Source organism: Acipenser ruthenus, chromosome 9, assembly GCF_902713425.1.
Source record: "Acipenser ruthenus chromosome 9, fAciRut3.2 maternal haplotype, whole genome shotgun sequence".
Classification (NCBI taxonomy): domain Eukaryota; kingdom Metazoa; phylum Chordata; class Actinopteri; order Acipenseriformes; family Acipenseridae; genus Acipenser; species Acipenser ruthenus.
In genome coordinates, this window is record NC_081197.1 from 34,491,704 (window position 1) to 34,503,843 (window position 12,140).

Below are 12,140 nucleotides of genomic sequence, written 5' to 3' on the forward strand. Positions count from 1 at the left end.
CATGCTTAGGCATGTTCAGTCTTTGAGATATTGATAAACTAAGTACAGCTATCGTACTAGATAAAGATGACAGAGAGAAAAGAACAGTGGTCAGTATTGGAGAATGAATGAAATTGACAAGGAATATTTATATTGTGGAAATGTAATTAAAATGCACATCCATCTACTGCTGTGTCTTTAAACAACGTGGATAAAGTCATTCAGTTTAATTGTACTGCAGGATAATCATTCTAAATTACTGTCAGTAAGATTGAAATCATTGATTTTCTGCACTGGGTTACTGAAGGAATGGAAATCATTAGCTATTAAAGGGTTAGCAGTGTATTTTATCAAATAAACTATTCACAGTGGTTTTGGGGGTGACTTGTGAGGGCAAGCTCACTGGGCAATGTGGGGAAGTTCCCACTGTGTGTGCTATTCCTCCTGCCCTTTTCATGAGAGCCAAAATTTCCTAAAATGTATACAGACATGTTTGCTTATACAAATATTGGTGGAAATGCAAATTATTACAATTATTAATTGTAATGACTGTTGCAGCAAATGTAAACCTCAATATTGTTATCGTCACTTATTCATTTCATGAAGATATATTATGACCTATTTACCATTTTGCCTTTATCATAGACCTCAAGCCCTTCACGGACGATAAATAGGCTTGCCAAAGCTACTTTTTAATTACTTGGACTGCAAACATTAGCCTATTGACACTGAAAGATCTCTGTACTACCTCAGCAGCATTGGTACTTATGCTGTTCCATCATAAAAAAAAATTCTACAGTGATTTGCTGTTAAATGCAGAATTGTTATGCAAAACATGCTGGTCCAGAATAAATAGTCATATACTGGTCTTTGCTGGAGTATATGGCAATTTAGGTTCTTTAAGGTGGTTATAGTATTAGGCAGCATTTACTACTATATTAAATGTGTAAATACTACAATTTACAATAGTAATGTGATACAAAATACAGTAAATTATCGAGTGCCATTAAACAGCTGAGGTGCATGGATCCAGAACAACAGAATAAGAAACTCTGGGCAGGAATTTAGTGCATTTTGCAATGTTTTTTAGGTTAAAAAGAAACCAAATGGGGCGGTGGATGTGTTCGACTTGTCGGCTCATGAAGTGTAGGCTATGTAGGCTTGGTTGGAATTTACTTTTGTATGTATTTTAGAATGTACAATTGTAGGCAATAAATAAATGCGTTTGAAGTGCCATTGGTGTTTGTAGTTGTTAGTCATTATACTTGTGTACCATATATGTAACACTTCATTATATATTTATTAAGCTTTTAAAATTACGATAGAACTCCCTAATAATTTGTTTATAATTAATTGTTCGTGAATTCCTCTAATCATGCATTTTCTCTGGTACTCTTTGCTCGCCTCCGTGATAAATAAACTCAACATGATTAGAAGTAGCCACCAAACACTTACAGTATTAGAAGAACATGTTATATGCAATCAAATGTGTGAAGGTGAAAGTTTACATTGTACGTAAATTATGGGGGGAGTCTGACAACATTACAAATACATTTAGGCAAAATCCATGTCAATGATCTCGATCACATCCCTAGTGCATCGCTGTGTGTCCTTGACGCCTGTTCTTCATTGTGTGGATATGACACAGGTGTTAAAAGCCAAGGACGCATTGCAGATCCGCAGTCTCTAGAGTTTATATAGGCTACAGTTGCATTGATAATTTCTTGGTAGTAACATTACACTGGGTGCAAATAACAGTATATCATTTTAGCAATACAACAAATGTCCCGTATGGTTACAAATGGTTAAAACAAGTGAATACATCTCAGTCATAACCACAAGTATAGAAGAGTCTAAAATATTTTCATAACTACAAATATTGAATTATCTGGGTAGTCTGTAAGAAATGAACTCTGGTCCTGTACACTCTCTCTCTGTATCATTGGCATCACAGCCACGGTCTGTTAAATTTCTGTTTCAAGGTTATATACTCTTTCGTTAATTAAAACCCTGCTTTTCCAAGTGTAAATTAAATCCTGATATATTATGATAATTAACATGGATTTCCATTTAAATTCCCATGCAAACAAAATAAATAGTTGCAAGAAGCACTGCTCGTAAAGATATTAACATTATTTCGGAGATCATCATAATTTCATAAATCACATTAGCATAATTATTTAATAACGAAATAGGCATAACGGCCACTTGAAAATGCCAAAATCAATGCTACATTCTCATTTGTTGACTAACACTGGAGTTGCGACCTTTTGAAGATCCTGCCCTGTGTGTCTTACTTAATTCTCTCTGTTAATTTACTCAATTGCAAACTTAGCTGCCGTGTTTGGATTAAATACAAGTTTTTACATTTTTAACGTGACGAAGATGTATTTGATTGTATTTATTTAAAAAATTATATGCAGGATATTTTCAAAACAAGTTAAGTGAAAGAGATTGCTTGAGGCCCTTGAGTCAGTGTTGTTTTCACCACTTACAATGCATACATTGCTGAGCGTTCTCATTTCCTCAATTTGGAATTTCCTATTACCCTATTGGACCTGGAATTGAATTGAGGCTTTGTTACAATTCCTTGTTGCAGCAGATGGGCCCAGGAGTCACTGTCTCAATTTTCTACATCTCTGCCTCAAATTTTCTCCTGAAAATGATGCATGGAAAAGGGGAGTAAAGCAGGGAGGACTAGTCAGAAGTGTTAAATATTTGGTTCAGTGGGTCCTGTCAGCAGGTATAGCCTGCAGGGAACTTGTTTATCCAGCAGAATGATCTTGTTATGAGGACAGTGATGTAACGTGGTATATTTCATCCTCAGATGCATCTGATGGAAACTACTGTGTGATTCTGAGATTATGAATATCAATAGCTAGCAACATATTAAAATTGAGATCATAGCCGCATACTGTTAGAACTTCCAAGACTAATGAATGATTTAAGTATTTTCCAATTTATAAAATAATGGAAATGTGATCGACTGCTAACCGATACAAAATGAATATGTGAAAAAGACCTGGAGATTGCAAACTTGCTTTCTCTATTATATTTGATTCACATTTTTGTACGATTTACTAGCTATGCATTTGTGTTTCTTATACAGTTTGTAAGCATATATAGATATATGTTAAACTGCGGAATGCATAGAAGCGTGTTATTTATGATTTTCATTTTTAAGTTGCTTAATGTCTTTATTGCAGTCACAGTTATGAGGTGTTTTCATTTATTTATTTATTTATTTTTTTTGCATTTTCAGGGGCGTGTATTTTTTTTAACAATATATATGTTTTCTCGCTTGGAATGAAAACAACCTAGAATTACTTTTTTTTGGTATCTACACCCATTACATTACATACTGTAGATATCCTTAAATTAAAGACTTCCCACAACTTTGCGACCTACGTAACAATTATCTCTAAGATCTACTTACCATGGTTTTCGAAGTATAATCGCACTCTGCAACCAGAAGTCGCATTTAATGTTATCTGAAGCCGTGCAGGGAGAGAGATGACAAGGGAAGGAGGCGTTGCATTAAACTTAAAAATCTAGCCCTATTAATAATGTCAATGCAGAGTTTATTTTAAACTAAATATTTTTTGTTGAACAAAATCCTAGTGTGTTTCAGACTTTAAGCTTGATCTGTTTTTTCTTGCCCTAAGGCAGAGATAGTAGCCTACCATATACTGCATGTTGCTGTTTAAAGTATGCAGAGGTAGTGTTAAGAACAGATACCGGGGCAGCGAAAACAGTGCACGTTATCCAGAGGTGTGTGTAATACAACAAACTCATTACAGCAATGACAAAAAGTGCGTGTTTTGCACCGGTGCGTGGCTATTTCCGAAAATTACGGTAACATTTTAAATGCATTTAAATCACATTCCTGACTATTATCATACTTAACATGATTGTAATGGGGCAGCAATTAACGAAAAAAGTATAAATAGTGTATAATTAGTTATGTCTGATCTACTAATTCATATAGAAGTTACATTTTTACACTTCGGAAAAGTTTGCTAGAAACAGAATGTGTCACTCACAGGACTGGGTAGTATAGGTTATTGCTTTTACATGAAACACGTGTATAATACGGCACAGCTAGCACAGTCTTTCATGTCCAACACTGTCTTTGTTATGTATTTGTGTATCTTGTTGGATGTATACCCAGATCAGATTGTACAAGTGGTATGCACAGCGCCCAAAGGCAATTTTCTATTCTGATATCAAAAGAATTTGTGAGACTGACCTAATGATGTCCAAGCCTGCTGAGAGCATTTCTAAGTGCCTGCAAGGCAGAGTCTACTGAACTGTTTTTAACAGATGTACTGCTGGTTTGCTAGCAGAAATGTATGATTACTCATGCTATCATGCATACAATATTTAAGAGGGGTTATTAAGGCCTGTTTTTAGCCCACGATAAAAACTGTTAAAATGTTGACTGTCGTTAGTTGTACTTGTAATTTCTCAAAAAAGGCAATTTGTAAACTTGCATGGTGGGTGGTTTTGACATAGCAGGCATGAGAAGATCTATTCAGGCTGCTTTTAATACAGTATATATTTCAGGGATGGAAATGAGACTCCCATTGCATAGCAACTTGGCCCATTTCAAGTTGCACTGTGAGCTTCAATAGTCAAATCTTAGCTAACATGGAGAAATCATACATAGATGATAATTTCAGAGTTGCGTAATCAAGCTACACATAAGGGATTTGCTGCAAACACTGCAACAGCCTTTTTTCCATCTAAAAAAAAACAACATTCTTGAATCAAGCAACCACATTTCCAAACATAATCATTGAAAAATAAACATACCTCTAAAAAATATGTCCATGTTCACATGGTAAGCAAATCTGTCAGGAAAGAAAACATTAAGCAGTTATAGCAACCCTATTCTTTATTAGAACTGAATCTCAATGCCGATTGGCTGCATAAAGGACATATTGTTTATGTGCTATATGAAGGGAAGGGAAATTGACGTGTAAAGGTGACATTCCACAGTACGTACCATAAAACAGATGCAACATGGTCGAACTGGTTATGCTTCAGAAAGACGCCTGTAATACAAGTTTTTTAGTTCGGTCTGGTTGATTTTAGCGTCAGTACAGAGGATAGCCTTAAAGAATAAACACAGGTTTTTACCTTTTCGACATGGGTCTTTCTACATGGGTCCTAATAAATAGCCAACATGATGCAAAAATACGATTCTTGTGCATTGATGACATGCTAAAATCGTAATTTAAGTAACTGCATGGCCCAGTATTAACTCAAAAGAAAAGTTGTGTGCATGTGCTTTTCAGGGCAGTATCATAAGCATTTTGCTCATCAAACATAAAATAATCTACTATGCTTATATCAACGTAAATGACAACCCTCCTTTCAGAGAGAACCGTATTTATTCTAGATGTATGCGGAACAGTAAACATGAATGTATATCATACCACATGCATACATTTTTATAAGAATTGTGACTTAATTAGCATAATTAGCACTCATGAAATATTCCACTATCAAGGAAAATCTCCATATCTCATTATGTGGCGCTGGTTGCATAAAACACATAAGTAACACTCAAGGACACATTTCCACTTAACTAAGGTAACTAGGGACTTACATGTGTTAAGCTGCTTTCTATTTGTCTATTAACTCAGTGTCCACAACATCCACTAAATGACACGAATGAGCCACACCGAAGTAAGGTAGCGTTTCTACATGTTAATGATTGCCACCTAATTGTTTATGGCCTGACAAGAATGTACAGTCTTCTGCCAGCCAGCAGTGATGATTTTATGAATCACTTTAATAATAATAAAAATAAAAAATAAACTTGATATAAGAAATCAGCTATCTAATAGTACAGGGAATTTAAGAAATCAGATATCAAATAGTACAGACAGATATTTAATAGTACAGACAATTTAAACAAGCCGTCCTACAACACTGACAGAACTACTTTTCAGAGTCCTAAACCGGACCAAACCTTTTGATTCTTTCACCTTAATTAATCAGGTAGATTTAATTCACCTAGTTAGTAGGACAAAATCTACTGCATGTGCTTTAGACTCCATTCCTATTAAACTACTTAAAGAAGTTTTTCTAGGATTAATAATACCGCTTTAAATATTATTAATAGCTCGCTTTTATCGAACTGTTCCCAATTCCTTCAAGGCTGCTGTAGTATAACCATTGCTTAAAGAACCTACTCTGGCTCTCAAAATCCTTAACAACTTTAGGCCTCTTTCTAATCTCCCCTTTCTATTTGAAGTTTTAGCGAGAGTGGTAGCTAACCAGATTAATACCTTCCTAGCAGTACATGATCTATATGAGAAATTTCACTTATGTTTCTGCCCGGCCATAGTACTGAAACTGCTCTCATTAGAGTGGTAAATGACGTGCTCTTGTCGTCAGATACAGGCTCACCCTCTGCTCTTATTCTTTTAGATCTAAGTGCAGCATTTGACACGACTGATCATCCTATTTTGATTGAATGTCTTAAGTCTTATAGGATTGTCAGGTAGTGTCCTGTCTTGGTTTAAATCATATCTTTCAAATAGGCTACAATATGTTAAAATTGAGGAAGATTCTTCCTTTCTATCTGACGTTACATGTGGTGTCCCCCAGGGTTTCTGTTCTCGGACCAGTTTTGTTTTTCCTATACATGCTTCCCTTGGACAATATTGTCTGTAGACATTAGGTCCATTTTCATTATTATGCTGATGATACTTAATTGTCTCTAAAACCGGGTGATGCTTTATCTTCAAATATTCTGACTACCTTGATGCATACCTTTGTGTCATCTAGGCTTGATTATTGTAACACCCTGTTTTCAGGTATCCCAAGCTATGTTTTATCCTAATTGCAGCTTGTACAAAATGCTGCGGCCAAGGTTTGAAAAAATGACCATATTTCCCCTCTGCTAGCAGCCCTACATTGGTTCCTGGTGTGGTCTAGGATTGATTTTAAGGTCCTACTCTTGACCTGTAAAGCTCTGAATGGTCTGGCCCCATCATACTTGTCTTTTAGTCCCTTATACTGATGGCCGGCCTCTCCGGTCCCAGGATGCTGGGCTGCTTACTGTCCCAAGGGCTTTTAAGAAACACAAAGGTGGTAGAGCGTTCAGTTGTAGGGCCCCTGTACTGTGAAACACTCTTCCTGGCTCTATAAGAGAGGCCTCAACTGTTGCAAATTTTAAGTCAAGATTGTATACCTATTTTTATGGTTTTTTCTTTTGTTTCCATTTTAATATATATTTTTTGTACTAGTTATATTACTGTTTGTATGGTTTTTGCAGTTTTATTAATGTTTTGAACTGCTTTCTGTTAAGCGCCTTGAGATGGCTCTGCCATGAAAGGTGCTATATAAATAAAGTTTGAGTTGATTTTGATTTATATCCTACTCTGGATAAAGGACATTAATGTCAATTTTCAAATAAGCTAGACCTTGATCCCCAGTCTTGTTCTCGTCAAAGATCCTGTTTCACAAAAACAAACGTCATACTTCTAATTACCCTGAAATGTCCCGTCTGCACCGCTAAGAGCTTGTTTCCCCAATGTCTACCACAAATACACAAATATGCCAGTAATGATTTCGTTGTTGTTGTTGTTGTTTTTTTAACAATATGCACCACAGTATTAGTTTATACTGTATGTTGAGTGATCAAAATATTTAACCCATTTCCTCTTGAAATCAACTGCTGTTTGAGCGTCCCCCCCCAAACACAAACACACACGCACGCACGCACGCACACACACACACACACACACACACACACACACAAGAAGAACGTGGTTGTAATGGTTCTATAATAGTCAGCTGTAAAGAAGGTGCCTTGCAGCTGTTTCCACAGTCATTGGGAGTCTTAATTATAGGACAAGACTCTGTAATGCCATCCATTTCCACATAATAAACAATGATTGGCATTTCTTAGCTTTGTCAGTCCCAAAGGAGGTTCTGTCTTTCACAAACGTTGTAATTGCAGACTAGTTCTTGCCATGCGTTCAATTTGGTAACATGTAAAGGTAAATACTCCTTGCAGCGTGATAATACATGCAAGCAGTTAGGTAGGGTTAATGCTCTCCTGACCTTTTTATTATATTTCTACTTTTTTTTTTTAAACAGGTCTAAACACAGTTTATATTGACTGAATAAAATGTATAAATCCAGATAATCAGAATTAATTCTGATGACAGTAAAGACTTAGGCATTTTGCCATTTTATCTTTGTGATTTTAGGTTTTTGCATTGAAAACGTGCAGTTAGAAACCAAACCCATTTTAAAAAGTCATTTTTTCTGTTCATTTTCATTAAAGTGAAGACAGCACTGTCTGTTGTTGTAAATTCTATTTGTTGAAAAAACATTTTCTGTTTTACCTCGTTCCCAATGGTACCTAATATGCAATTAACTGGTGTGAGCACCAGGTTTATTTGTATTGCGATCTAAATTGTATAATAATTAAATCACAAAACCCATCACCTTTCTTGGTTTCCCTAGAGATTTTTAATTGGTTACCCGCTCTATGCTTGGATATGTAGTTGCATATCAATTACACTACACAACTCAATGTGTAATGCTATTATAATAAAGATGTATGTACTGACAATGACCCTAAACACATAGCCAAAGCTACACTGGAGTGGTTTAAAAACAAGAACCTGAATGTCTTAGAATGGCCCAGTCAAAGCCCAGACTTCAATCCGATTGAGAATCTGTGGCAAGACTTGAAAATTGCTGTTCACCAACGGTCCCCATCCAACTTGACAGAGCTTGAGCAATTTTGCCAAGAAAAATGGGCAAAAATTGCAGGATCCAGATGTGCAAAGCTGGTAGAGACTTACCCAAAAAGACTCACAGCTGTAATTGCTGCCAAAGGTGCTTCTACCAAGTATTGACTCGGGGGTGAATACTAATGCAACCAACAAATGTCTTTTTTTTTTGTTTAATTAACTTTTGTGTCACAATAAAAAATATTTTGCACCTTCAAAGTGTTATGTATGTTGTGTAAATCAAATGGTAAAAATCCCAATTAAATCCATTTTAATTCCAGGTTGTAACATTACAAAATGTGGAAAAGTCCAAGGGGGGTGAATACTTATGCAAGGCACTGTATGTCTGTTAGTCTTTATTCATTGTTTAACATCCTTCCTCATATAAATGATGTTCACTGATTTAAATGCATCATTGTTTGTATCTTGATAGCTTTTTAAGTAGACACAGTTTGCAAGAAAGGTAAATGCCATTACCGACACCTAGTCTTACAACAATTAAACAGCATGTGTTAACACTATAGTATACATTAGTTCTGGTATATACTGAATTAAAGTACAAAATAAAAAAAAGCATTTGTATCACAATGGATAGGGGGCCCATGATGAGGCTGATCAACAGAAAGACTTGTTATCACTAGGTATCTCCCTGGTAAACATCTTTTTTTCTGAGCAATCTTTTGCAATGTATAATCAATATATAGCATACATATAACAACATAGTATGTTTATATACTATATATATATATATATATATATATATATATATATATATATATATATATATTATACAGTACCGGTCAAAAGTTTTAGAACACCTCCATTTTTCCAGTTTTACAATTGGAGATAAAAAAGAAATCATGGAATCGTTTTGTTTAACAAAATTTAATCTACATTTTTGACTCATCAAAATATAACAGCCGAACACACTCGTGGCATTCTTTCTACAATGGAAATCAAATATTGTTCGGAAAGTTCTTCCCAACACTGTTGCAGAAGTTCCCACAAATGTGTTGCACTTGTAGGTTGCTTTGCTTTCACCCTTCTGTCCAGTTCATCCCAAACCAGCTTGATGGGGTTTAAGTCTGGAGACTGTGCTGGCCATTCCATGATTTGAAGCCTATAGTCTTGTTCTTTTCTTCTAAGGTAGTTCTGACATAGCCTGGAGGTATGTTTTGGGTCATTATCTTGCTGTAGGATGAACCCCTGACCAACTAGGCGTATACCAGAGGGTATTGCATGGCGCTGCAAAATGCTGTGGTAGCAGTTTTGGTTCAGGGTGCCACTCACTCTGTGCAAGTCGCCGACTCTAGATCCAGCAAAAGAGCCCCAGACCATCACGTTTCCTCCTCCATGTTTGACAGTTGGTGTCACACACCGAGGAACCATCCTTTCGCCTACTCGACTGCGTACAAAAACCCTGCGTGATGAACTGAAGATTTCAAATTTTGATTCATCGGTCCATAAGACCTTCTTCCAGTCTTCAGTAGTCCACTGGCGGTGCTTCGTGGCCCAGGCAAGCCTCTTTTTCTTATTTTGCCATCTTAGCAATGGCTTTCTTACTGCCACTCGACCTGTCAAACCTGCAGCTCGAAGTCTTCTCTTCACAGTTGAAACTGAGACTTGCTTACTTCGACCAGTGTTAAGCTGTGCTTGAAGCTGTTGTCCTGTGAGCCGCCTATCACGCAAGCTGTTGACTCTCAGAAACTTGTCTTCTGATTCTGTTGTGGCTTTGGGTCTGCCAGACCTCTTCCTGTCAGAGTTTCCTCCAGTTTCCAAGTGCCTTTTGATGGTGTAGGAAACTGTACTCACTGACACCTTGGCTTTCTTTGCAATTTCTCTAAAGGAAAGACCTACACTTTTAAGGGTTATAATGGTCTGTCTGTCTTCCTTTGTTAATTGCCTTTTTCTCGCCACTATGAGAGCAATATACTACTTCCTGCAGTACAATACTGTCCAAATAATGCTTAAGATGGTGTAGTAACACAGTCTGTTCCAACACTGCTTTTATACAGACAGAGGGTTTGTAAGTAATCAACAAAAGTTGGGACACCCTGTAGGAATTGTTAGCATCAACGTTCAAGGCTTAATTTACTTCCATTGCTGCAGAACAGCTGAAAGTTGTTAACCCATTACGTGTTCCCTGAAAAAGGCCTTTTTGTATAAGTCTGAAATGTACATTATTATTCAGTTTTTGGTAACCTAAACTTTTTTTTTTTAACCTCTGGCAGTTCACTGGACTTGAACTGCTTAAATTTCAATAAAAACTGGAAAAATGGGGGTGTTCTAAAACTTTTGACCGGTACTGTGTATATATATATATATATATATATATATATATATATATATAGTAACATTGAACAAATCTAATACATTCGGTAGTGTTTTCCAGCAACATGGTCAAGTGATACCAAGTCTTTATCATTAATCTCAGAACCAAATACCAAGTTTTGACATTTTTATTTCAGATTGGGGGTGTACAGAGACATTCCATGAAAACACTACACAATGGTGATTTTGAAAAGATTTTAATGTTATCCAATTGTACTTGAGCACAAAGTAACCAGTATAATTCATGTCCTTGTCTTCTGTAGTATATTTATATATAATATTTATTTCTGTTTTTTTTTTCTTTTCTTTTGTAGCTGACGGATGCACGGATTGGTCAGTGGACTACATGAAGTACAAAGTGCTTTTAGGTGAACCTGTACGAATTAAATGTGCTTTATTTTATGGATATATCAGAGCAAACTACACCCTAGCTCAGAGTGCAGGACTTAGTCTGATGTGGTACAAGAGCACTGGACATGGGGACTTTGAAGAACCCATACCTTTTGATGGTGTTAGAATGAGTAAAGAAGAGGATTCAATATGGTTTCGACCTGCAGAATTACAAGACATTGGACTTTATGCCTGTGTATTAAGGTAAGATGATTACATTTGTATGAACACATGTAAGCCACTGACTGGTCTATTTTATCTTCAGGTATTTCAGAATACATTTAAAATACCTGTACAAAAAAACACTGAACTATGAATGGAAAGCATCTGTCATAGTCAATGCACTAAGTTACCATAACTATCAATGTTTTCAAAAGTACAATTTCTGAGGTACAACTATAAGAAACAAAGTCAAGAAGCAAATGTTTGATAACTTGATTTAGTTTCTGACAGTAAGTGAGTTAAGTGAACAAATAAACACATATACTGGTAACATTTTGTAAGGATATCCAAACACTTCTTAAGGGACACATTTTAGTATTCAATAAGCGTGATCGGCCTAAAAAGAAAAAAAAAAAAAAAAAACGAACGGAAGCCACCTTCTTCCAATCCATTTTTTTTCTGTTGGGCAAGGGACCAGATGTAGTTCCCAAAGTGTCACTGGACATTCATTTGAAA

At 36.0% G+C, this 12,140-nt stretch overlaps 1 protein-coding gene across 3 annotated transcripts in view; it reads left to right on the top strand.

Annotated features, from left to right (window-relative positions):
* Positions 1-12,140, top strand: part of LOC117405223 (interleukin-1 receptor accessory protein-like 1) — a 512,848-nt gene that overhangs the window by 237,019 nt on the left and 263,689 nt on the right. For all 3 annotated transcript variants that reach the window (XM_034008100.3, XM_034008101.3, XM_059029879.1), the window contains one exon: positions 11,387-11,666. In XM_034008100.3, the coding sequence (XP_033863991.1) occupies positions 11,387-11,666 (280 nt within the window). The remainder of the gene's footprint in view (positions 1-11,386; positions 11,667-12,140) is intronic.